Here is a 25,481-nt window from a genome sequence, read left to right as displayed (position 1 = left end):
ACACCGACGTTCTATGATTAATTTACAAGTTTACCTAAACTTAGATGTGAAAGACTCCTTAACGATCGGAACTTAACTGTACTCGAATTATCAATACGGAAAACTGTCATACGCGTCGTACAGTTCGTCCTTGCTGATCGCGGACGTATTGGCAGCGGGAGATCCCGCAGAATGATCTGCATCGGGCGTCGCCGAGTTCAACTGCCGGCCGGTTTTGTCCTTATCCGTGGCCTTTGAGGACGGCACTGTCATCGACACCGTCACACCCATTGTCGACTCGTGATGATCGTGATCTTCGTGATTCCCATCTTCACCTTCACCCTCGTACTCATCGTCGTCATCGTCGCCGTCGCTTTCCAACTCCTCGAGTTTCCCGCTTTGGTGTTCATCGTGCTTCTTACCATGCTGACGGTGATAGTTGGCCTCGGCCAGCTCAGCCGCGTGAACCGCAGCCGCAACGGCGTTACTCCGAGCAACCTGAGCCGCGTGGGCCGCCTCGAAATTGGCTTTCTGCGCCGCCTCGAAATCGATGCGGGCGAGATGGAGCTGCTCCTTGATCGCATAGAATCGAGCCTTGGCAGCCCCGACCATCGCCGTCGCCTGAGCTGCCACCGCGGACGCGTGCTGCGAAGTCTCCTGGGCCGAGTTGAGCGCCGTTGTGATCACTTGAACCTTGAAAACAATGAATAAAGCTTGAGATTTGCCTGTCGCAATAAGTACAAGTATATGTAATATATGACGTGGGTCATCATCACTTGGCGCATTATGTGCTGGACGGCGCTCGCCGCCGCTGTGGCCGCTCGCTGGGCCTGCTGCAGCTGGAGCTTTTCGCTCTCGAGGGCCCTATACGCGTTGTACGCCTGCTGCTGGAGGCCCCGGTAGATTATCTGCTTACCGGCAAAGGCCGCCGCCGCGGTGGCCGCGCTTAGACCCGCTGACTGGCCGAGTTGGTTTTTAGCGACGTAAGCTGCCTGGACGATTGTTATATATTTACACGAAACTGTCGTATATGTATATTACAGTATCTTTATTGTATGCTTTTTCCCCTATTTTTTCCCAACGAATCGCAAAAGGATCATATGTACACACACACATTTCATCAAATGTAAAACAAAAAATCTGTGTGACTATACTACTACTAATACTACCTGGGCAGCGGCAGCCGGCTGGTTCTTCTCAAAGTTGTGGGCCTGGGCAGCTGCGCCCTGGGCTATGTTGACCAGTGGGCCACCCACGCTGTACCCAATCTGAAAGAAATGAAGGAAAAGATTGTAGAAACAATCCCGTGAGGAATGACGTGATGTGTACCTTGGAGTGGTCGTGGTGGTCCTTGCGACTGGCGGACGAGGCGACGGGCTCGAGGAGTTGAGCCGAGGAATCGTCCTTTGAGCCACCCGTGAGGTACTCGAACCCAAAGCTCCCGGCTGTCCGCATCACCTCCTTCTCGGCGTCCTTAAAAAGACGCACCGCCGTGCCATATAATTCAACACCAGAGGGTGCCATAGTAAACGGAAATCTACCTTACGATCGGCAATCGTCTCTTGAGCGTCGCCGATTTGTCGCTTGACGCTGTCGGCGACCGAGATCTCGGCGTCGGCCCCGAGACCACCGGCCATCACCAGGTGGAGCAGGAGAGCCCGAACAACGACGTCCCTTCGCAGGATCGGCATGGTATACATATACTTATGGGAGCGCAGTGGCGAATGATGATACGCAGAGGTGTCGTCGGCAACCGGTTGTCCCCGAGTCGGGTCCGTCCCGGAAGGCTCGCGGCTTTTCTTCGCCGCCGGTGCCGCGTTTCACGCCCGAGCGACGATGAGCTTTCGTTACGCGGCCGTTGTCGCGTGTATACAAAATGTACACCGGTCGTCTCCAAGTGTCCATAATGCCACGCTTTTTGCTCATATTTCCTCGCCCGATATATCCGGGCCTTATGCAAGAGAAAACGCCGCAGCGCCTTCTGCATTGGTTTTTTTAAGGGAAATCCGAGGAGATTCGCAAACTCACGATCGCGAATTAGCGAAATTTCGCTCGGCTAAGTGTCGATCGAGGCATCCTTTTGACCACTGAGTTACGTGTATATATACCTACGGTGTTTATGTAATTAATGGGCGTTTTTTTTTGGTAAGCGTGAAATGTATACACTTGGGAGATTTTGTGGACGAAACGGACGAGGAAAAAGGCGTACGACGAATGAAACGTAAATTTTTTTTTTCAATTTGCAAAACTATTTATTGCATCTGCAGTTTGATTATATTTGTATGAGGTGATAGATATCTAAATAGATACAAAATGTTATTGACATAAAAATAATAATTGTAACAATAATAACGGTAGTTATAGTTGTAGAAGTAATTGTAGTAGTAGCAGTATATAACACATTTGAATTTTCATGATAATGTGTGATATGCAAATACAAACGTGCACATTGTGTGGTTGTTTATTTTCCATGATTTCTTTTTTTTCTTTTTTCGTATGATCGCATTCTTCAACGAAAATGAAACTTTTGATTTACATTTCTAAAAGTAGTAATACATAGCATTGTAAATAGGCAACGCGAATAAATTCATCTTATTAATCGAATCGTGTACAAAAATTAAACATACGAATATTAGTACTCTCTCTCTGATGCGGAATCTTACATAAAAATACGTAAGTAAACAAAGTATTCAATTTTCAAACGAAATGACAGTTAAAGAAATAGTAATTGATACTTCCAGTGTGATTATTCAAACACTTTTGTAATAACATAGTTAAAATATTTGATTGCACTATCTTGACACACGTTCATGTATACCAACTACGACTATACGTAAATGTATATAAATATACGTATGAACGTGCCGGTAAATTGTAAATATTAGATCCCAACAATTGAAACAAAATATTTAATAATTATAGTAAAAATTTGTAAAAGTAATATGAAAAAAAAAAGGAAAAAAACAGGCTACCAAGAACCATAAATCCTAAGGTAATTTGTTAGCGATAAAAAGGGCGTGACTTTATTGTTACTCGCATTAAGTGGCAGAAAAACGATTCGTTTGTGAGTGAATGGCATTTTTCTTTCCACAAATGTACAATTGTAATCAAAATTACCACCGCTACTTTGAATACGCAATTCGTACAACAACAAAAAAAAAATGCAAAGCTGCTGCAAAACAAACATTAAAGACATATCAAAACCAAAGACTTATCGAAGCGCTCTATTGACAAATAACTACATCCTTCAAACGATTACGAACGTACTACTTTAAAAACGTTTAAGACAACACCCTACACTACCGTGATGATTGAAAAAAAAAAAAAAATAATAATAATAAAATTTTAAAAAAAGAATTATTGGTTTGCAGCCCAAAAAACTTTCAGTCAAGAGCAAGTGTCCACTTATCAAGTTAACAAGTGCGAGTAGTGATTCGCTTTCACAATCGTCACGATAACTATACGTGTCTTACCTAACTAACGCTTAGCCAAAATCGAACAACTATCCGCAGTAGTTACAACTCGATACAAGAAGAAAATGCATGAGTATCTCAATGACTCGATCGACGTCGTGTGTACTTAAAAGTTTTAATTTGTTTCGTAAAATTCTGTTTTAAAAAGACTATGCAATCCGATGCAAGTACAGTGCATTTAACCAACAACACAATAATATACATTTATCATTTTTTCGTTTTATACGAATACGTGTAGTAATGCATACGAATAAAAGGACATCCGAATGCAACTTTGCTTTACAGACTAATACGCTTTCACATCGGCGCTTTTTTTCTTTTTTTTGTTTTTTTTCTTTTTCTTTTTTTTTCTCTTTTTTTTTTTTCAATTTTTTTCATACAACTGTAGTTCGCTTGCGATTCTCCAACAATAAGTAATCGCTTGAAAAAGTAAAACCTTTTATTTACGATCGGTTTACAGTCAAAAGTCACTTCTTTACTAAATACATTTTACGTCTAAATTCATCGATTTTTTTTTTTTTTTTTTTTTTTTTTTTAATTACAAAGATTATTAGACTGGGTGAAATTACACGTGGTGTGGGAAAACATTCAAAAAATGATTTTTTGTGAGATCTTCTTTGCTTATTACTTGGTTATTACTTGCAGCATTCTGATCAGAAAAACAGTAGAAAACTACTTTAACTAAAGAATCAATGAACAAAATTTTTGCGAGAATTCGATAAAAAAAATGTATTCTAACGTGTTTCAAGAAAAAAAATACAGTTTAATATTTTTTCGTAAAACCCATACTTTTTACTCGGAAAGTATGAGTTTCAATAATAACAAAAATAACAAAATTTCACCCAGACTATACATTACGATGTAATTTTTTTCCAGACGAACAAATGTAAAAATACATTTGAACGTCCGAAAAAATACAGTTATACATGCATAGGCCTTTTTTGCTACACACATGATTATTTTTTAATAAATTACATTTTCCATATAACCTCATTTAGAATTAAATATGTAACGCCGATTACACAGAACAGCAAAAAAAACTATCATTCATCATCAATTCGCTTAAAGCATAGTAATTTTTATGATCGTTTAAAAGCCATGAAACAATTAATTTCGCAATAATCAAAATTCGGATCAATTTTTAGCTGTTGAAAATAGCTACAGAATATAAATAAGCAAATAAATTAACATCTTGAAACTAAGAGAGATGGTACAAGACTTTTATACCACTTGCCGGTTACGTTTTATGGTCGTTTTACGTATAATTGTAAATACATTTGTCACTTAATGATTCTAAATGCTAATTTTTTTAACAATTGAGTTCATTGAATCAAATTTTATAATTTTATTGATTTTTTACACTATATTTTTATACATATTTACTGTTATCATCGTCATTGTTATTATTATATATATATCATCATTGCCAACAATATCGTTATAACTATTATTATAAAAGTACCTAGAACGTTTGATTCAATGGGCTCATTAATGCATACTTTCGATGTAATATTTCTTTGTCACTTTTCAATATTCTTTTTTATATTACGTAAGTAATGGTCCAATTTTCTTAAATATAAAAATTTACAAAATTATGAAACAGTACGATAATTGGAATAGTAAGTCTCTGCGGTAGTTTTTATTTTCGATTTACGCTGTTTGATTATTTACATTTTCTTTTCTTTTTTTTTTTTTATTTTTTTGTTTCTCTTTCATATGCTTAGTGGCAGTGGAACATTAAAAGTTAACGGTGTATAATATATCATTGTAAAAATTAAGACTTAACGCATTATTCGTTAAACGTTTTGAAGAATAGAATAAAACAAGCAAATATTGCATAACAAACTTTGTTCGTATTTACGTCAAGTAATCTATAATATGTATGTATACTATAATTTATCATTGTAAAATGAATCTTAGATTTCTTTATTTACGAAGAATATTTTTCATAGTCGACTGAAAGTAAGAAGAGAAATATCGTTACTTTCTAAAAAAAAAAAAAAAAAAAAAAAAAAAAAAATTACAATTAATTGTATTTATAATTCTTTTGATACTTGACGTGATGCTTCGGTATGAGATCTATATGATAAGCCAATAGCAGTCTTAAACATAACGGCAAGATAGGCCAGTCGAGAAACGTATAAACTTTCAATTATATAATAAACTCTTTATTCATTAACAAATGAAGGTTTCATTATTTTGAAATTATTTGCTATTATATTATAAATTTAAAAAATTAAATTGAAAAAAACAATTAATCACGATTATCGATTTGTACATATTTTGGAATTTCAATAAAAATTTTTTATTTCGTTCATAATTTTGCTCTTTTCCAATTGCACATCGTTGTACCATTCTCGCATTGTATCATTATTTATAGCGATACACATTTAAATTTATCAATAACATATATTTTTTAACAATCAATACTGCTTTTCAAATTGCAATTGACTAAACACTTTCCAAGCTCTTACTACTTTGGAGGATATACTATGTTATGTACTCTGTACAAATTTTTCGTCACTAATAAATTGCTTTTAAAGCAACTTTGCATTCGGAGCTCATCACGATTCATCAAACTATTTATACAATATATAACGTACAATAATACAACATTCTTATGTATGAGAATTAAGAAATGCAAGCCTCGCTTGTAAGTCGAGCACGGATTCTCATTACGTAATTGATCATTTGAAGTCGTTGCCATTTATTATAAAAAAGTAGAGAAATCTGTTTTCTTACTTAAAGTAATTTTTTTGCGTGTGACTAAAGAATCTAACAGTGAAAAAGTTAGCTTGATCCATTACAAATTTTTGAGATTATAAAAAGATCTCTGTTTGATAAATGACTTATAAAAATCATAATTAGAAAAAAAATTAAGGGTGGAAATATAGTTTTACTTCAATAAACTGTATTATTTAAGTTTTTATACTTCACACTTTGTAAATAAAATATAGTGTAATTGGAAATATATCTGTTTTGTAGAATTTTAATGGCGCTATTGTTTATATTGTGTTTTTTATTCATCCATTAACTATTCATGCAAAAAGTAATCAACTATAATTCCACCTGACAACATTTATAATTAGAGATACAAATTTTTTTTCGATTAAATTTAAAAAATTCACAAGTCTTTAAAATTATATAAATTGTACACATAATAAAGAAAAAATGATTTCTCTAAAAGGAAAAAAAGTAACGTGAGATAAAAATTTAATCCATCATCTAAAGTCATAATTTCTTTAAATAATAAATGACAAAAACACTTGGAAAATGAGTTACTTTGATAAAAATATGTCAGTATTGAAATGCCAACCTTTTTTCGAAAAAATTCTAGTTAACAAGCGAATAAATTTTATTTTTACAATTATTTTTTTTGTTAGTAGACTGGGTACTAAAAAAAATTAGAAATTTTTTTTGCTTGAACAACGAGAATAGTCTTTGTTTGAAAACTATGAAAAAAAAATTTTCCTACAATTATTTAAAGATAATTAAATATATGTTTATATATATACTCTTATTTTTCCTTTTACCTCTTAGAGAATTAAGAAACAGATTTCGACGCTTTCTGAATAGAATATTTCATTGAATGCTTAAATTTGTTTCAACAAACGAATGATTAAACTTTTAATACACTCTTGTAACATTGATTAAAGTTAGTAGTATTATACATAATTATCTATTGTTATTCTTAAAATTGACAATTATTATCTTTATGAAGGGGTTTCCAAGTATTTAAATATTCGGGTCGATAAAAATTTTATGTTACTAATACTAATTGCAGCATTAAAAACTTTGGTCTGTGTAGATACATCTCCAAGACCATCGAAAATCCTTCACCCTGACGGTTTTAGACAATCTAATCAACGAGCCGTCTAAATGACTACTAATCATAGGCAAGCAAAGGTTAGTCAGATAGAGGAGCTTGAGCAGTGCGGCTACAACGACCAGGTGAATTATCAATTAGTGAAGCTACTTTATCTTTTTACACCAATGCGTACCTATGTCAATAATTATAATAATTTAATTCCTATCTTCAAGTGTACAGGCAAAGCTAAGAAGTCGAGCCATAGAGGGAAAAAGACCAAGATGTCTTATTCCGCGGTTAGCACTCGCAAGGTATAGACATGACTTGTGCCGCATATTTATGCCATCTACTTATACCTTCAGACTACGTACATATTTATTAATATACCTCTGGTGTTTGATATACAACTTTATTATTGAAAATTTACGAAAGTGCCATAGTATTACGTAAGATTGCAAAATCTATCCAAAAATAAGGCTTTCTTTGTCGTCTCGATGACAAAAGTGAGATTTAGTCAACGAAATCTTCTATTCAGACTGCGTCTAATACGAGTAGTGGTGGATTAGTAGTAATAGGCGGTTAACGTGTTAACACTTGCTTACACTTTGAGGGTGGCCTTGGGGGACCAGTGATGAAAACGTGACGGACCGCTCGGGTACGAGGACGAGTGAATCCACTTGCTGGCGCGATGGCCACCAATGAAGGGTGGAGGCGAGGGACCTCCGATAAAATGGGGTGGCATGACATTGTACCAAGGCTGGCTCATGGGGTGCGGGCCGTAGCCCATAAACGAGTGGTTAAACCAGGAGCGGTTACGATTTAGGTGTAGCCTTGGACTATTCAAGTTGCGCCGCTTATTCGGACCATTGTTGTTGCTATTGTTATTATTGCTGCTACTGCTGCTGTTAGTGCTAGAGTTGCTGCTGCCATTGCTTGTGGTGTTGGTGTTTAATTGATTCAATGGTTTTGATTTTTGTTGAGAGTTATTTGTTGTCTCAGAATTAGAACCAGGTTTCTGAAATGATAATATTCATTAAGATTTTGAAAAAATGAAGGGGAAAAAAAAGACGTACCTCTTGGTTTACCTGTTTTACTTCTTTCTCGATTTTCTCGATACGTTTTGTTATTAGAGGTACCATGTTTTCCTTATCATCGAAAGAGGCTAATGTACAATACGATCCCTTGCTCTCCCCGAATCGGCAACAAACTTCCTTAGGATCGACCCACAGTGTCAATTCGACTGGTAGTGACAAATCTTCGTATCGAACACCCGCAGCGTTCGCAGCTCTTTCTATTGTAGCGTCTCGCCGATTATGTCCATTTACGCGTATGCATCGGTACCCTTGACCTTTAATGATACACATTTTTTTTTTTATTCTGATTCGATAATTATCAATTCCTATTCATGAATGTAGTTTTTCATTATTTTTATTAAATTGAACCCAACTGAAGGTAAAAATGATAAATAAGCGAGAAAACAAAAATCACACGAAATTGCATAAACAAAACGAAAATCAGCAAAATACGTGATAAGAATCACACAACGGTTGATAAATTTTTAAAAAGAATCTAAGATCGTTAATGTATTTAACAATTAATATTTTAACTTTGTACAAAAAATCTTTCAATTTTGTATCCCGAGATAGTCCAAGATAGTAAATTGCGACATCGATCAAGCGAATTAGCCATCAGCAAAAATGAACAGGTGCAAGTACTATTCAATAATAATATATGTGTACCTTTGAAGGGCTTGTCGGGAAACCAATGATCCTGAAAGCGCTCAGTCATCAGTTCGACCATCCGGCGCTGAAAGCAGTCCAGCTGGTCGGGACTAAATTTTTCGTTTTTTTCTATAAGCTGCACCAGGAACAGCACCGCCGCTGAAATCTCGTTGCGCATGATGTTGTCCTCGCGAGCAAATTTTCGTCGCTCAAGTGGCCCGACAAGTTTCTTTTGATTATTAGCTTTTTTTCATCTGCACATTTGGAGCACATAGAGCTCTCGAGCGACACTACAGCTCTTTTCGTGACTTTGTATCTTATTGTTAGTTTGCTAATATTGCTAGTCTAGTAAATACGCATGTATTTGCCCGCTGGGTCGTGAGTGAGTGGTGCGATGCTCTGCGCATATAAGCTTTTTTTTTTTTATAGCTATTTTCCTTTCCTTAAAGCGTTGTTTTGGACAAGACGAAAATTTTTTCTTTCTTCTATTTTCGATGCAACTTATTTGCAGGAGTGTGATAAGATTATCTGCAATAACGAGAAACGTTTAGTTTGTTTAGTTTCGACAAACGCATATATTTTTATTCTTGCAATTGAAATCTTAAATCGAGCTTTGTTTGCGACTGTAAAGAAGTTGAGAAATTCTCGTGCTGTTTTAATGATAATGATAATTTTTATGACTCTTTCGACGAGCCATTGTGTTTCATTTATCGGTCGATCGATCGGTATCATCGTGTTGTTTACAATAATACTATATCTTTAAAATAATTGTTTGCGAAAAAATATGTGCTTTTTTGTGAGCTTTAAAAAACTTTTTTTTTCTTTTTTTTTTCTTTTCTTTCAAATTATACAAACAAAGTGAAAGAGAGCGAGGATTTCTCAAAGACAATGATATTTGCACGGATTAAAAAAAAAAAAAATTATTCTCTTTGGCTGAGCAGTAACAGCTGTTTCGTACAGACGACAATTTGTATTATTAACAATCGGTAGTCACGAATAACACGTACAAAATACCCTCGTATAAAAAACAGAGCCGTTCCATTAAAACTTTCCAACTCACAATCCGAACATTAACATTAAAAACTGCGGAGATACTTTATTTGTTTGGATATTAAAAAAAAAAAGAGACGATTACGCACGAGTGCACCCACACACAAACGCACAGGCTCGCGTGTTATATTTATACGTATCAGAGTCGAATCATTGCTATAATGGAAGTGAGTTTCATTGAAATTGAATAAACGAACCAAAAGTAAAATGTTGCCCAACAAGTTTGAACATCGAAACAATTAAGTACTCCCTTTCTCTACTTATCAAATTAATTACTTGGCCTTGACAAACGCACACGTATGTATAGTTGCGCTATAATAAAGAAGTAAAAAAAAAAAAGAAGATGATGATGTACAAGAAGAAGACGGCGCAAGTGGCAATAGCAAGAGCAATAAACTCATAACAAGTCAACAGCCCTCTGTCCGTGTCCGACCCTCGCGCACTCTTCTATGTAGGCATATGTAGGTATATCGTCACCCGGACCCGTTCCGACTCCAAAAAGTTGAACCCGCACCCGCATCCAGTTTAAGCCATATCTTTCGAAAGAGCTGCTGCTGGTGCATAAGTGGATGCATATATATATATATATATATATATGTTTATGCGACTCCAGAAAAAGGCTCCCGCTAAGCACTAATAAGTAATATGTGCGCACCAGAGAGAAAAGAGCGTCTGTCTCTCGACACTCTCGAGGAAAAGAGTGTTCATTCGTGTTGTTACGTAGTGCGACTTGTACGAGTGAAAACTGGAGCGAATGTGGTATACATGTAGATTTACACTTGCACACGCATGCAATGCATCAACCAACCGTATATACAACCATATACAACACAAACAGACGGACGCTGACGACGCTCTCTGCTGTTGCTGCTTGCTCGCGCGAGAGAGGCGAGAAAGACGTGTATGTGGAGTTGGATATTGCGGAGAGAGAGGCCCCGATTGAACGTGGGTATATATAAATATATGGCAGCTGGAGAGCTGCGGCGTGATGGAGGCCAGGACGATGTTTTTGTACTACAAGAACGTGTATATAGGTATACGCTGGCTGGAGCTACTTGGAAAAGTTGGAGCAGGGGCCCGTTTTGGTACATCACAAGCTGATGCAACCCCGAAAGTTGAAGCCCACAGGCCAACAATATGTTGATATTCCCTAATGAGGTTACAGGTATGGCGCACGAAAGACAGGGTTTAAAAGGAACGCGTGTACGTCGCGGTGGTCTTGAGCTGCATCATCACTCGGTTCAATCAATTTCGGAGCACGTACTTATATATTTATATACCCCCTTCTTTGTAAGCGATCATATCCACGCGGTTCGTTTCTCTCGCTCTCAACTTGCCGACGACGAAGACGGCGGCGACGAGGAGAAGATGAAAGAGAAAAAAAACGTGCTTTTGATTTCGGAGCACTTGCTGGGTACATGTGTTTATTTAAAACGATTCAGAGAGAGAGAGAGAGAACTCGGAGGGGGTGACCGGGAGGAGAGAAAGAAAGGGTCACCAGTCACAGCAGTACACCACATAAGTATGCCTTATAATAGAAAATGGTATAAAAAAAAAACAGCACGAATTTCGCCAGCTCATTCTCTCGGTCAGCGCGAGCATAAGCTGTATCTTATACCCAACGACGATGTTTTTTCTTGTACTCTCTGGCACTTGCTTTATTTGCTCTATCTCTTATTGCGATTTACAAGCGACGGTCTCGTTCGCTCTCTTTCACTCGGAGATCGCAAAAACGGAAAGGCTCACTTTTTTTTTTTTGCAACACACGCGTGCACGTATATATACAATACTTACAACGTTATACGTATTGGGTATGTATATATATTGTTCTTGTATGGGCTATATATCGTTTAAAAGGCCCCTGACCGACCGTGCTCCGAAAATGAGCCCAAGCTTATGGGGACCAGCCAGCTGCTGGTGCTACAAGCTTGAGCTACATGGGTATGCTTATATGTACACACTGCAGATATCATGATTCGAAGCTTACGTTTGGTGTGTGCGGTGCGAAGTATTTCGTTGATCAGGCATTGATGAGGACAATCCGAGAAAGTCGACAGCAAGCGGAGATGAATAAACATAAATAAGGGAAAAAAAACGTGCGAGGAACTGGCAGCCTCCTCGTTAAATAAACGCACTACTACTGACTTGACTTGACTCGCTCGTTCGCGCGTGAGCAGCGCAAACTCGCTCCGATCCGCTCTCTTTTGGAGTTTGTACGAGGGCGGTGTGAAGGGTGAGAGGAGAAAGCACTGCGCAGCACACAAAGAGTGGTGGGAGAGTTATGTACGTGGGAGGAGAGGGCTCTGAGAGGAGAGAGAGAAAGAGGGACAATAACACGTGTTACGGTTCGTATACCTTCGTACGTCGTACGATGTACATACGTGTCTGTGTGCGATAAGATATATTTATCCTTATTTGTATCTCTTTTTCTCTCACTGCTCTGGGCATTATTGGTGAGTGCGGGTACTTTAAAAGTTTACAGTATTTTAAAGCAAAAATGTATTTACTTAAATATATTTATTAAGTTCTTAGCGTTAAAAAAGTTACTTGCGTGAAAAATAACATCAGGAATGTTAACGTTAAATTGCTTATTTGCTTGAGTTCTCAGCAAGTCCGTCCTTTAAAATACGAATCAACGCATCTTGTTGGTAAATATAATGTATTGTGCGTTTCAATTTCAATTTTCGAAGACTCAACACGTGTAATATATTATCGCTGACATTATGAATTAAACAAAATGCAGATTTCAAGTAAAGGTGTTCAAAAGACACCTCACCAGTTTCGTTAATATAGAAAAACTGTGTTCACGTTTTCATGCTTTACAGAGATTCTCACTTTCTATAGTTTAATGTCGTTATAAATAATTTTTCACTTTTCCACTACTGAATTTTAGAATCAACAAAATTATTCTTATACATAAAAATTGATCTGATAAAAAATTGTTTTGTAAAAAAATTACCTATCTAAAATAGATTTTTTTTTTTAATCGACGTTTTTAATCAGCCTTACGCGCTCTGCGCTTGCGAACATTAGGGCTACTAGTTTCTTTATCAGTCTTGTCGCTTTCTGATTTTTCTTCAGAATCTTCACCATCGTTCTCGTCAACAAGATCATCTTTCACATTGTCTACCAAGTCTTCATCGCTTTTTTCCGCATTTAATAAGGCATCTTCGTCGCTTTTTTCCTTCTTCTTAGTTTTGTAAATATTCTTTGGTGGGTAAATGAAGTCAATGATACAAACAATCAACTGCAAAAAAAAATAGTTCGATTATTATTCAGCATTTGACTATACATAAATTCAATGATGGAAAAAATCGTTTAATACTTACCAAACCCAAGAACGCTCCTATAAAGATGGTAGCAACAGCAAAAATTAAGTAGCTACCCCAAGACGGCAGTCCCAAATCTTCCATCAACTTGTTGTGCACAGCCTGTAATGAATATTAAAGATTCAAATATGCACATAATTATTGCGACCTTCAATAATACCAAGTCAACACACCCTCAATAATTGAGACATTTTGAAAAATTGACTTATAATTGACATTTGTATTGACGTCGGACTTTTCCACGATGAAACAGGGTCCACGTTTTTCCAAATTTTTTGGCGAACAAAATCAATTAAAGAATCTTTGTCTCTCGGGCTCTTATACTGACGGAATATTCCATCTTTTACGCTAAAAACAATTAAGTTATTGTTTATGCCTTGCATAGTAGTAATACATTACAAAATTGAATACTCACTGGTATATCGTGGGCAATGCTGTGACCATAAAACGACCACTAAGTCCTGGTGCATCTGTCACATCTATTTTGCCAACTTCAATTTTAAGCTCTTTCTTTGAAAAGGCAAGACTATCCCAGATTGGTTCAAGAGCCTTGCATGCTGGGCACCACGGTGCATAACTATATACGAAAATCAACAGATTGAGAAACCATGGGCCAGTAACGATTGATACACAATGTTTGTTTTTTTTTTTTTGTTTTTTTTAGGCCATTAGATATTGAAACAAACGAGGTTACATGTATATTTATTATATTGGGTTTTAAATAAGACATTTTATGACTTGAAGTTCAGTAAAACCTAGTTTGAAATGATTCATCTGAAAGAAATATCATAACAATTAAAATTTTTTACTCGTTAATTAGTCAGCTGTTCTCTCTATCGCCACACACAAAATGCCGCTCTAAAAATATAACAAGACTTCAAAAGATGTAAACAATCTCGTCTCTAACCTACAACCTCTTTCGCCCCCAGCAACCGCCTTTGTCTTAAAAATATAAATGACTAACGGCTTTCCAGTAAATAAACTAAAGATAAAATACAAAGAAAAAAGGAAGTAGCTCGAATCTTTGCAAGGAGAGGTAAAAAATTAAATAAACACTTGAGCAAGAACTTACAATTCGACCATCCATTCGCCCTCGAGCATACGATCCCAATTACTCTCGTTAAGCTTGACAACCCATTTACTTGGTTTTTGCACAGCTGCATTCGAGAAACTAAGGCACGCCAGGCCGGCGACGACGAGGACGAGCAGGAAGCGCGACATGATCTTCGTAATATGTTATACCTTTCTTTCTTTGTACAGTTTTTTCCTGGAGAACGCGGAGGCTGGCGGAGGCCCTTTGTGCGCCGCCTCTCTGCGTCTTATATTTGCACTTGTAGGGTAAGTGCAGTTCTGCAATGTATATACTAAAATAATGTTGCTCCGCACTCTCCGAAGGTGTGATGTGCTGGCAAATTATTGCCACGGTTCACGAATTACCCCCAACTCCCGACCTGACCAATACACCTACTTATCAAGTCCTAATCCAGTAATCCCGTATTCCTGTTTTGTTTAATTAAGTAAGTATATTGGTACGCTCACTACTGAAGTACTGAACACTGAACCTCAGATCAGAGTCATCAGAGGAGCCATCACAGGATCCTCGAGAGAGTTATAGTGTCAGCACTGTCAGGTCAAGCGTTTGTGTAATGCGCACAGTTGCCACGTCTCTCGGAATATTTTTTTTCCTCAAAATTCAAAATTCGTTAGCTGCTTAAAATCGTATCAGAGTTATTTATTCATTAGTAATTACTGTAAGAGCTTTGTGTCATAAATTATTGTTTACAAATAATGCCTATCAGAATATAAATCGATCAGAATCTCAAATTACAATTGAGTTGATAACTTTTCATTTTGAAATATGACGCCTTTTTAGTGTGATACTGCGTGCGCAGTAAATGCTCCGCGCAAGCGCGGTCACGCAGAATATCGGAACGTCGAACCCCGAACGCCACACTTTTGTTGAGGTTAGGTTTTACCGCACTGGCTTGTGTGTGTTATGTTGTCGATTCGACTCCACTGCTTCTTTCATTTCTCATTTCGAACAATAATTTTTGTGTAATCTTTTTAAATTTGACGTAACTATTAAAGTAAAATTTAAAATGTCTGATGGTAAGTCCGATTTTGTTTTTTTTGAAATGTCGCCGTTTGTTCATATAAAATGTATTGTGTTGCAGAAGAAGTCATTCGTAGGAGATTGTTGATTGATGGGGATGGTATCGGAGACGACCGTAGACTTTACATTATTTTGAAGTCTTTTATGAAATGGGTAAATAATCCAGAAGTTGACCATGTCCTGCATGAAAGAATGCTTTCTCAATTAGCACAGTGTGAGTTTGCACAGAGAAAATCTAGACTAGTCTCTTGCATGAGTCAAGAAGAACAAAAAAGTTATGAAAATTTATCAAAGGAAATTGATCTTGAAATCGAAGAAGCCAAGGTAAACATTGAAAAAACCAAGGCTGAGCTTCAAGAAGCCAAGCAAGTTAGGAAAAACAGGATCGAGTACGATGTGTTGGCCAAAGTTATTAATGTTCAGCCAGATAGGAGAGAAACTAATGTCAAACTTGCAACACTTCAAAAAGAGCTGGGAAGCTTGAAAGTAAGTGTCTTTATGTACCTAGTAAATTGCTGTCAATTTTTGTAAAAATATAAATTTACTGTGTATTTATTTTAAAAGGAAAAATTACACCACTTGGAACAAAAACTTGAAATGAGAAGAAAACAGTTTCATGTTCTCATATCTTCGATACATTCTTTGCAAGGTATGCTGGATGAATCTGACGAGGAAATAATGGATGTCAGCTTAGAAGATGTAAATATGTCTCCTAAAGTAGCGGCTTAAATTAAACGTAATTTTGTATTCAATAAGATTCCTACGATTTTTATATAGTTTAAATTAAATATATTTATAATTAAAGTTAAAAGAGCTTTTTTTATTATTTGTGTCACTTTCCCAATTTTAATTTTATTTTTGTAGTTTTTGGAACATGCCTAACAGTGAGTGACAGTCTAGTCGAACGCTGTAACACTTTTGCTTCTTCATAAGTGCGTGAACACATGTTTATATTTTTTATTTCATTTCTTGATATCACATCAGTGGTTCTTTCATCAATAGCATGTAAATAATTATGATACAAATCTTCTTGAAGAATCAACAAACTTCTAGGTTCCAGCAATAAACTGAACTCACGTTTTGGAGTTATCTAAAGAAAATACATATGTATAATTGCTAGCTGTTAAATTACACTTTAAACAAAAACTTTTATTATCTCACATTATTTTCAGTTTCGTGCCTTTTGTAAAATTCTAACAGTGTATGTGATCCACAACTGATTGTTGTAACAATTGGATGAAAAAGTGGACCATCTGTATGTGCCTGTCAATCATTATTTTATTTAAAAAAAGGTTCCCAATTTTTTGAAAAACTTAATTTAAACTTACCATAATGCCTTGACCAGACAAATATTCATTGATCAAGACGTGATTTGGCCTCTTATCTTTTTCAAACAAATCCAACGAGGCTATTTTGTCAATTTGACTATCAAGCCACTAAAAAGTAATATTCATGGAATTCAATCGGAGGCTTCAATGAAACTACATTTAAACATGGTTGTACCTTAGGAACATCTTCAGCAATCATGCCTTTCTCATGAGGGATTCCACCCCAGTTTTGTAGCCTACGTTTGCTTAACTGTGTCCATTTCGGCAGCGGTGCACTGTTGACTTTTTTAATTATATCCTGTTCTTCTTCTTCAGTTATAAAATCCGGAATGTAATTGACCAAACGTGGTACCTATTACATTGATAATGGTTTTTAAATAACCATATTACCATTTTACCTAGAGTAATTAATACCTCTTTGACTACACTTGTACTTAATAAGCTTGTCAAGTCCTTCTCATCCATTTTCATTTTTTACATGACATTTTTCGCAAACTTTTACACAAGATTTGTTCGAAAGCGAAAAAAAGTTGGGCAAACGCGGACAGCAGCGGGTAATACGTAAACAAAGAAGGTACGTACATTTAAATACATGATATATATGTATATATACACATTTTTTTAAGGGAAGATTAGTATAAAGAGTAGGGGCTTCCCTGCAACCACCTGACTACGAATAAATTTTGTAACCGAACACCAGACTTGTACCCTATCAGTTCCCGCTGCTCTGCAGCGCTGCTTGGTGAAGTTGGTGTGAATTTTTCCTCGAATTTTTTAAGTACGCGAGGCGCTTGAGTTACGAAATTTGATACATTTCTTAATAAATAAAATAAATAAATAATTACCTCGTACTGTCAAATCATTCAAATAATTTTAGCGTCATATATTTATTTCTTTGATGTTTAATACTTACAACAAATAATTGTACACAATGGTGTAGGTATAAAAATGTTATAAGATTTTAAAGTTGTACACTTATATTGTATTATCGTAATTCATACATCATCTTGCGATTTCTCTTTGTACAATATTGTACACCCCCTCCTCCTCTGCCACCCACTCTCTATATATATATATGTACATATGTGGGCGACGAGCGACGGACGACGGGAGTACGGGACACGGGACGACTCGCGAGACGCCGTTTCGCGCGTGGGGGTAAAAAAGGCATCCTTGAATTGCCAGTCGTTGCTGATTCGCTTCTGCTTTCACGACACGACAACGTTCCTTCTTGTATAGTTTTGACGCTCTGAGGAATTTCCTCTTGCGCCTCGCGCCACACCTGGTACTTTTATAAACTCTGGTATGTGTATGTAGATACTTTGGTATACTTGAGTAACTTGAGCTTACAGAAGTATCCACATACTTATTAAATAGGTATATTGCAGGTGTACATGTTGATCCTAGTGGAGTTTGCATTTGCAGTCAGACTGCATTGCATTAAGTATAGTATATAAAATCGTCAGAAGAGTAAGTGTGTATAGTGAATAAACATGTGTGCATTGTAAGCGCGTAACTATATGGATGGACGGACTATATATTATATATGGAGACATTAGAGCCAAGGATTATAGGTGTAATAAAAGTAAAAATCAGAACAAGATGTGGCATTTCGTGTACCATACCTGTTTACAACTCCCGTGAGTGAAGTGTTGTGTTTTTTAATATTCTCTCCTTTGCTGTGCTGCTGGCTGCTCAATTGCTCATGTACTCATGTTCACGCGTATACCTATATTAAGTATGGACGCACATACCAATCCATCTGTATAAATATAGGTGAATGGAATGGATGCTGCTGTCTGTGTCTGCTGCAGCAATACACCTACCTATTTATATTATCTGTTATCTCTGCGACGTGCGTAAGTATGTATAAAGTACGTATACATGTACAGCATTGTATGCCTATATACAGTATTGTCAAAGCTATGAGTAAGAAGAAGTGAGAGGCGAGAGGAAAGTCGGAGTCGGAGAAGGAGAACTCTGAGAGCCAAACCTGTCAAGACTCGTCTCCTCCTCGAGAAAGATTGCTCCTCTACTTATATATCCGCAGCATGCATGCATCAGCACCCTTTCTACTTTTATTGTTGGCTGTGCGAGATCTGGTGAGCAAACGAATTTCCAGGACGACCAAACTATCGATGGGCCTCGTAAGTAAAACGTTTTCTTGTATATACCCTCACAGAACCCTCACAAAATCAGCAAGTTTTTGCTTCCTTCCTAACGAGTCACACGTGAGCTGCGTGTGCTTTCTCTTAAAAATATACGTACCCTTATGTTACATTATTATGTATCATCCTCAAACACGTTCTACCTACATTATTTTTGTACCATACTTATTCGTAGGAAAACAGGAAACCCTCGCTGAGCATGCCGGAGATTTAATACCCTCCGCGATCTTTGGGCTTAAAGTTCAGCTTTTTTAGGTCTTGTTTAAGTACCGTAAGTATAGGGACCATTTGATTGTGGAGTTACATATTTTTTTTGGAGCACACGTTGGCAAAACAATGCACTCATCTGTCTTGCTCGTGGGTGTGCGCGTGGGATGGTAGACGATTGCGTTACTACGTTGATTCTCATCCTCTGTGAGGCTCATCGAAGGCTGAATGGGAGTCAGGAATGTGCAGCGTTTGTTCACCCAAACTTGGCTTTGTTGCTATATAGCAGCACTGCCTTTGCAATAATTTTCCCATGAAATATACCTACCTCCTTGAATACTTTTTATTTTTTATCTTTTTTTTTTTTTTTTTTTTTTTTTTGCCAACTTTTTGATATTGTGAATGGTGGATCTCTCGTGAATCCAAAGTGAAAAGTGTCAACCTTTACAGTGACCTATAATGTGCGAAATTGGCTGCAGAACGTTAAACAACGCTTGAGTTTATAATAAGAATTATTGCTAGAAAATGTGAAATTTGCGCACTTTTTTATTTTTGTTTTTATCAGTATTTTATGAACAATTCATCCTCGACGTGTATGAAATTTGTTTACTCAGAAAAAATTTTTTTACCATTCAATGCATAGATGTATTTAACTTGTTATCATAAAGAATGTTATCAAATACAAACAAAATGTGTTTCTCAAGCAAAAAGATATTTTAGGCTTGTGTGATTATTCTTCAATAATGATAGTATGAATGAATGAATGTAATTCACACATTATGATGAACGATACATGGCTTATTGCTTGCAACATAATCTTTTAGTTATGCTAAACTGGAGAATCAAAACTTTTGCTACCTCCTACTTAATATTATATTGTTCGGCGCTTGAAATCTGCTTTTCTATTTTTGTTTTTGTTTTCTGCATAGAATTTTTCAAAAATTTTTTATTAAAATGTACGTAATTGACGATAAAATTTTTTTTTTTTTCCCGAAGTTGAAGTTGAAATTGGTTCAACCAATTGAATATATTGACAAGTTTTTTTAAATAAAAATCCAAATCTCAAAATTTTGATTATGTAATAAATAACTTAATTGGATTTTGACCAGATGTTTGTTATCTTAATGACTACCCTTCATGAAATTTTAATCGATAAAGCATTTTAAAAACGGTATTGTATCTCATACAATGTTGGAATAAAAATACTAATCGTAAAAAAAAAAATATATTTTCATTTGAGAAACGCGAAAAAAAATTTCTGACTTTAAAAAAATCGAGACTTTGAAAGCTTTTAGACAAATCTCTGTTAAAAAGAAGAAACTTATATCAAAACAGGTCAATAGGATTGCAAATAATTTAAGGATAAAATCCAAAAATAAAATCATAATGTACTCAATGTATAAAAATTTAATTAATGAGGAATTGTCAATTTTCTTCTGTTGCAGATAACAACGTCATTAAATAAATAAAAAGCAGTAAAATCTTGTTGGCAGTGTCTACTTGAGTCTCAAAAATCTTCATACAGTCATCATGTTGAAACGAAAATACCTGCAATCCTAATAAATAAAAAAATTGATTTTTCAAGATAAAAAATGCCTCACCATTCAGTCAATAATGGGACAGCACTTTGCTAGTCTCAGAGAATTTTTCAGAATGGATAGTGACAAGAAACCTTTGGAAGGATATCCCAAGGCGATCCGGTGTGTGTCTCTTGATATGCTGGATCAAAATGAATCAATTAACCTAGCAAATCAAGAAAGTAATGGAAATATACCAGTTATCAACTCTAATGTGATTCAAAACAGACCCAAGTCTGAGGACGGTTTAGATAACGAGCAATTGAATTTGGATGTGGATAATCACAATTCCAGATTCGAATCATTGTACAGTCAACCAGTGGACGGTCAGGAGTCAAAGCAATACTTTAATAACGGGAATTTCATCGCTGTTGAACAGGATCAGACATTTAGACAGCAAGAGGCTTGTTGCAGTAATTCTGGTGGTAGTAATACAAGCAGCAGCTCCGAAGATAGCCCTGTGAATCCGGTTTTAAGGAGATCATCAAAAACATTATCGTTTGGACGGCGGAAAAGTAAATACCATTATCACTATTCATGAAACTAAAGCTCGACCACTTATAAAAATAAATTTTTAATGACTTATTTAGCAAAGTCACATTCAAAGGACCAAAATCCGGTATGCAATCACATACTGTCTTCGAAAAAGAAGCGTAACAACTGGGTACTCAAGTTCAATTGCGCAAAGAGCAAAGGCTCGAAAAACACGGACATTCCAGGCCAAGCCAACAGTAGCTCAGAGTGCATTTGCACGGGGTACAGAAGGACCGAGGAACACCCAATGGGTGCTGGCATTGTCTTTAATAGCAGGTCTGCCCCACAGAGTCCAGTACTTGGACCACTGCCGCCTAGTCCTGTTATCGATCTCTCGCTCTTCAACCCGGAAGAATTTCCCATGGAGGTAACTTTAAATTGCATGATTTTTTTTTCACGCTTCATCATGATAATTTAGCAAGAGTGACTTGAACGATTTTTCAACATCTCATCTCATTCGAACGGAAGACGCGTATATGTCGACAATGCATCTTTGTGTCATTTAAGAGCTCATGACGTCACTCTTACGCGTTCATTTCGCTCATATACGATAAATGAGTCACTGTAAGGAATCGTATTAAAGAAAACAGCTCGCGTTTGAGGCTTCAAAGTCTCGGTGGATGACGATCGCATGAAAAAATTGTTGTTATCCTAACGAATTTAATCTTCATTAAAAATGCGTCTTTCATCTTTTGATCAGGATTGCGACGTACGAGCTCGAATACAAAGAGCCCGAGAGATGGAGGAAGGCGTGGAGCCACCCCCAGGCTACCGGCCGAACTGCACCGCTGGCGCTCTGCAAGTGCACCCGAGCGGCATCACGGTTGACAGCCTGGCAGCCCTGTTCCAGGCAAACGCCGGTATTCAGGCGGCCGCCCTTACTGCTCTGTCGCAAATAGACTCGACGCTCGTCTCGAGTATCGAGAGGCCCATCCACACTCAGGTCGACTACGTGCACTGCCTCGTGCCAGACCTCAACTCTATAACGGCGTGCTCCTTCTACTGGGGCAAGATGGATCGATACGAAGCCGAGCGCTTGCTGGATGGCAAGCAGGAGGGCACCTTCCTGCTGCGTGACTCAGCGCAGGAGGAATTCCTCTTCTCGGTTAGTTTTCGCAAGTACGGGCGATCGCTTCACGCGCGGATCGAGCAGTGGAATCACAAGTTCAGTTTTGACTCCCACGATCCGGGAGTTTACGCCTCTGAAACGGTAGGAAACTAACTCTATAACTGTGCCACAAGTGTCTATATAAAAATACGTAAATTTGCTCAAGGAAACTAACGTGGTATTTTTTATTGTTTTCAAAGGTATGCGGACTGATCGAGCACTACAAGGATCCGTCGTGCTGCATGTTCTTTGAGCCGATGCTAACGATCCCATTGCACCGAAACTTTGCCTTCCCCCTGCAGCACCTATGTAGAGCGGTCATCACCACGCGCACAACCTACGACGGTATTAACAAACTCCAACTACCAAAGACCCTCAAAACTTATCTCAAAGAATACCATTACAAGCAACGCGTGAGGATCAGGCGGCTGGATACAGAGAGTGATTTGCAGTCTGACAGTAAATCGATATCATACTTGCCCCTCATGTGAAAATCGTTTTGATTGCACGCGCGTTGATCTTGAGAGAAGCTGTAGTTAGGAGCTTCTCATATTTTTTACTTTTTAAATTTCTACCCTCGTACATATGTATATATATACCTTTGAACTAATTTTTCCTCAAGATCGGTATTTTCGGTTCGTTATCGAATTTTAACACAAATTTTGAGTAGCTTCAATTACACGCTGTTCGAGATCATCTTTGATACGTTATTACATGTAAAAACTGATAATCAGTTCTAAAATTGTTGAAAAAGTTTTATTTCTCTCGTTTAACGTCAACTAACAACTCAACATTTTTCTTTGATTTTACATCAACCAAATCATATTTTAAATGGGATTGTAATTTGAATATCTCCGTTACAATTTTTACAATTTATAAGCTTCCTTTAACATTTTATCTCAATGCAAAGTAATGCATCCTTTTAATAAATTCGGAAGTATAAGTACGAATATTTAATCATGCAATATAAAGATTTAATTAAATCAATATTCATATTTTACATGCGCAATATTAATGGTTCATTAATTTATTTATTTATTATGAGAAAACTTGAAATTACTTAAGAAAGTGCGAGTTTTTTCTAAATATTGATAGGGCTGAATGCACAAACTGGTAAGAATTTTTAAGTATACAACAACTTTTACATAAATATTTACTTTTGATGCCGCAGTTATATTAAACATTTCATTTTTTTTTGCCAGTGGGTGCAAATTATCATGTAGAAGCATAAGATAGCATTAATGAAAAGCTAATATTTTATCTCATGAGTCGTAGGGTTATTTTTTTAACAAAAAAAGAAAAATTTAACAGTAAGTTGTAGGTCTCATATTCTTTCTTTCCTAGCTGCCGTTAATGTCAATATTCATATGATTTAGATACATATTTGCATTTCCGTATGTTTGGTTTAAAAAGCTGTTCAGAGTTGCTCTGAACACTCCTCCAAAGCTATGAAAATATGTATCTATATTTGTAGTTAGGCAGCATTTTCATCAGTTTCAAAAAACTTTTTTGAAGTTTTTTATATTTTACATTAATTTTTTGTCCTTATTGGCAATGATAAAAAATTGCGTATTTTATGAACGCTTATTGCAAACCAAGAACTGATATACGATATAAATTTCTTGAAATCTGAAGGAGTTAAAATTGTTATTGCGGTTGTCGGTGTTTCTCGTAAAAACGTTATTTCGGAATGTGATAGTCTTTAGCTTTGAAAATTTATGTATTATAGTTAAAAAAAGGTGTTGTTGTTGTTTTCAAAGTATTTGTAAATATAGTTATAAAATCTATCACGTATAAAAACTGCTTAAAAGGAAAAAAAATTGTTGAAAGAATAATTAAGACTGTAAATTTTTCTCAATTGTGTAGTAAATATCACAAGTTGGTTGTTGAGGAAAATAATAGCGATCATATCATATGTCATTTTTTTCATATGTTACAAAAAACAGTTTTTCTGAATAAAAAAAAAAAAAAAACAGACATTGCCAACAAGGTAAAAAAGACGAGCCTATGTTTAGGTACGAGCTAAGTATTATTACCTCTATTTGTATGATTTTACCACAATAAGGAATTTTTCAGGATAAAATAATTGCATTAGTTATCTGTATCAAGTGTCCCACTGCGCTAGTCACGTGACAATTATTCGATGTGGGTGGCTTTTTATCGATAAAGAATGTGAGGCTACCGATCATGTATTTATTTCACTCGCTCAATCATCAAGTGAAAATAGCAATATTTAGGGGATAGATGAGATAAAAATAGAGGCAGTTTTTTTTAACACACATCGAGGAGAGTGAGAGTGACACCCAATTCTTCCAAAATAATTCATGATTACGCAATTCCTATCGTGCCTACTTTTATTATGGATGATCATGATACACCACAAAAATGATTTATGGCCCATCAAGCTCATGATGCCAATGACGTTTAAGTATTGGGCTGTTTTGAAACTTTTGTTGTTTTTAATAAATATTTATAAATGTTTTACACAATTTCCATTCAAATTTGTAAGATTGATAGTTATATATTTTAAATTAAAAATTGATTCATGGAAAAGTGATGGAAAAGTTTGAAAAGAAGAAAAAAAATTTGAAATTTTATTCATATATTGTATAATACAAGGTTATATTTGAATGCATTCAATTTTAATATATACCCAATATAGGCTAAGTCTAAAGAAGATTCTATTAGTAATATTATTTCAATATAAGGATAGTTTAATATTTTAGAAAATAATATGTTGATGAATTTCATTACAGCTCCAATGCAAAGAGTTTAGGAGTGTGTCAAAATTTTTTTCATAACAAATATTTAATATTGATACTAATTTTTGTTATTCTCACAAAAAAGTTTTAATGTTTGTATACATAAACCATTTCACAGTGATCATTAATTTTATGTACATAGCTTGACAAATATAAATATTTATACCCAGACAAAATGACTGGTTAGAAACAACAAATTTTTCTTGACAACCTAAGAGACTCCAAATAACTGTAAACCCTGTATATGTCGATTGTGTATATATTATGACAAATAACAAATAATAAGATGCGCCGAATTGATTCCACGAATCTCGGTGAAAAGGC

At 36.1% G+C, this 25,481-nt stretch overlaps 6 protein-coding genes across 10 annotated transcripts; 2 read left to right on the top strand and 4 right to left on the bottom strand.

Annotated features, from left to right (window-relative positions):
• Window positions 1-90: 90 nt before the first annotated feature.
• Window positions 91-1,670, bottom strand: LOC106647462 (uncharacterized). The gene is made up of 5 exons (XM_014363869.2): window positions 1,521-1,670; window positions 1,309-1,452; window positions 1,149-1,247; window positions 756-971; window positions 91-672 (listed from the first exon to the last, which is right to left on the bottom strand). The coding sequence occupies exons 1-5, from the start codon at window positions 1,668-1,670 to the stop codon at window positions 91-93; spliced, it is 1,191 nt and encodes a 396-aa protein (XP_014219355.2).
• Window positions 1,671-5,447: 3,777 nt separating this feature from the next.
• LOC106647542 (maternal B9.10 protein) lies at window positions 5,448-12,193 on the bottom strand. 3 transcript variants are annotated; one of them, XM_014363991.3, is made up of 4 exons: window positions 12,019-12,193; window positions 9,000-9,509; window positions 8,334-8,608; window positions 5,448-8,275 (listed from the first exon to the last, which is right to left on the bottom strand). In XM_014363991.3, exons 2-4 carry the CDS (start codon window positions 9,157-9,159, stop codon window positions 7,859-7,861), a joined length of 852 nt encoding a protein of 283 aa, XP_014219477.1. In that variant the 5' UTR covers window positions 9,160-9,509; window positions 12,019-12,193; the 3' UTR covers window positions 5,448-7,858. The 3 variants fall into 3 exon arrangements, with proteins under 3 accessions (XP_014219477.1, XP_014219479.1, XP_014219478.1); XM_014363993.3 differs by having other exon boundaries at window positions 8,346-8,608; XM_014363992.3 differs by lacking the exon at window positions 12,019-12,193 and adding an exon at window positions 10,515-10,584.
• A 336-nt stretch (window positions 12,194-12,529) lies between these two features.
• On the bottom strand, window positions 12,530-14,980 carry LOC106647555 (thioredoxin-related transmembrane protein 1). The gene is made up of 5 exons (XM_014364005.3): window positions 14,433-14,980; window positions 13,776-13,937; window positions 13,534-13,708; window positions 13,361-13,462; window positions 12,530-13,278 (listed from the first exon to the last, which is right to left on the bottom strand). Exons 1-5 carry the CDS (start codon window positions 14,579-14,581, stop codon window positions 13,027-13,029), a joined length of 840 nt encoding a protein of 279 aa, XP_014219491.2. The 5' UTR covers window positions 14,582-14,980; the 3' UTR covers window positions 12,530-13,026.
• A 354-nt stretch (window positions 14,981-15,334) lies between these two features.
• thoc7 (THO complex subunit 7) lies at window positions 15,335-16,284 on the top strand. Its single transcript, XM_014363868.2, has 3 exons — window positions 15,335-15,469; window positions 15,535-15,959; window positions 16,038-16,284. The coding sequence occupies exons 1-3, from the start codon at window positions 15,460-15,462 to the stop codon at window positions 16,200-16,202; spliced, it is 600 nt and encodes a 199-aa protein (XP_014219354.2). The 5' UTR covers window positions 15,335-15,459; the 3' UTR covers window positions 16,203-16,284.
• A 10-nt stretch (window positions 16,285-16,294) lies between these two features.
• LOC106647574 (putative RNA/DNA demethylase ALKBH6) lies at window positions 16,295-17,341 on the bottom strand. The gene is made up of 5 exons (XM_014364025.2): window positions 17,216-17,341; window positions 16,977-17,153; window positions 16,802-16,909; window positions 16,635-16,736; window positions 16,295-16,563 (listed from the first exon to the last, which is right to left on the bottom strand). Exons 1-5 carry the CDS (start codon window positions 17,270-17,272, stop codon window positions 16,306-16,308), a joined length of 702 nt encoding a protein of 233 aa, XP_014219511.2. The 5' UTR covers window positions 17,273-17,341; the 3' UTR covers window positions 16,295-16,305.
• Window positions 17,342-17,930: 589 nt separating this feature from the next.
• Socs36E (Suppressor of cytokine signaling at 36E) lies at window positions 17,931-25,333 on the top strand. Of its 3 annotated transcripts, XM_089588696.1 has the most exons (7): window positions 17,931-18,104; window positions 18,190-18,660; window positions 18,725-18,948; window positions 20,622-21,268; window positions 21,344-21,654; window positions 21,988-22,497; window positions 22,596-25,333. In XM_089588696.1, exons 4-7 carry the CDS (start codon window positions 20,791-20,793, stop codon window positions 22,884-22,886), a joined length of 1,590 nt encoding a protein of 529 aa, XP_089444822.1. In that variant the 5' UTR covers window positions 17,931-18,104; window positions 18,190-18,660; window positions 18,725-18,948; window positions 20,622-20,790; the 3' UTR covers window positions 22,887-25,333. The 3 variants fall into 3 exon arrangements, with proteins under 3 accessions (XP_089444822.1, XP_089444823.1, XP_089444824.1); XM_089588697.1 differs by lacking the exon at window positions 17,931-18,104 and having other exon boundaries at window positions 18,641-18,664; XM_089588698.1 differs by lacking the exons at window positions 17,931-18,104; window positions 18,190-18,660; window positions 18,725-18,948 and adding an exon at window positions 19,151-19,240.
• The last annotated feature ends 148 nt before the right edge of the window (window positions 25,334-25,481 follow it).

Source organism: Copidosoma floridanum, unplaced genomic scaffold (genome assembly GCF_036245765.1).
Source record: "Copidosoma floridanum isolate Cflo_tuat_1 unplaced genomic scaffold, Cflo_Japanese_pri ptg000007l, whole genome shotgun sequence".
NCBI classification, from domain to species: Eukaryota; Metazoa; Arthropoda; class Insecta; order Hymenoptera; family Encyrtidae; genus Copidosoma; species Copidosoma floridanum.
This window is presented reverse-complemented; position numbering and strand designations above follow the sequence as displayed.

Coding starts and splice junctions, on each gene's coding strand:
- LOC106647462 (XM_014363869.2), bottom strand. CDS start 1,670: ATGCCGATCCTGCGAAGGGACGTCGTTGTTCGGGCTCTCCTGCTCCAC. Junction 1,453..1,520: donor AGACGATTGCCGATCGTAAG/GTAGATTTCCGT, acceptor CGTCTTTTTAAG/GACGCCGAGAAGGAGGTGAT. Junction 673..755: donor TCCAGCACATAATGCGCCAA/GTGATGATGACC, acceptor ATTGTTTTCAAG/GTTCAAGTGATCACAACGGC.
- LOC106647555 (XM_014364005.3), bottom strand. CDS start 14,581: ATGTCGCGCTTCCTGCTCGTCCTCGTCGTCGCCGGCCTGGCGTGCCTT. Junction 13,938..14,432: donor GGCGAATGGATGGTCGAATT/GTAAGTTCTTGC, acceptor TTTCGTATATAG/TTATGCACCGTGGTGCCCAG. Junction 13,463..13,533: donor AAATGTCTCAATTATTGAGG/GTGTGTTGACTT, acceptor TATTCATTACAG/GCTGTGCACAACAAGTTGAT.
- LOC106647542 (XM_014363991.3), bottom strand. CDS start 9,159: ATGCGCAACGAGATTTCAGCGGCGGTGCTGTTCCTGGTGCAGCTTATA. Junction 8,609..8,999: donor TCCCGACAAGCCCTTCAAAG/GTACACATATAT, acceptor GTATCATTAAAG/GTCAAGGGTACCGATGCATA. Junction 8,276..8,333: donor TAAAACAGGTAAACCAAGAG/GTACGTCTTTTT, acceptor TTATCATTTCAG/AAACCTGGTTCTAATTCTGA.
- Socs36E (XM_089588696.1), top strand. CDS start 20,791: ATGGGACAGCACTTTGCTAGTCTCAGAGAATTTTTCAGAATGGATAGT. Junction 21,269..21,343: donor ATCGTTTGGACGGCGGAAAA/GTAAATACCATT, acceptor TGACTTATTTAG/CAAAGTCACATTCAAAGGAC. Junction 21,655..21,987: donor CGGAAGAATTTCCCATGGAG/GTAACTTTAAAT, acceptor TCTTTTGATCAG/GATTGCGACGTACGAGCTCG.
- LOC106647574 (XM_014364025.2), bottom strand. CDS start 17,272: ATGAAAATGGATGAGAAGGACTTGACAAGCTTATTAAGTACAAGTGTA. Junction 17,154..17,215: donor GTACAAGTGTAGTCAAAGAG/GTATTAATTACT, acceptor TCAATGTAATAG/GTACCACGTTTGGTCAATTA. Junction 16,564..16,634: donor GGCACGAAACTGAAAATAAT/GTGAGATAATAA, acceptor TATTTTCTTTAG/ATAACTCCAAAACGTGAGTT.
- thoc7 (XM_014363868.2), top strand. Junction 15,960..16,037: donor AAGAGCTGGGAAGCTTGAAA/GTAAGTGTCTTT, acceptor TTATTTTAAAAG/GAAAAATTACACCACTTGGA.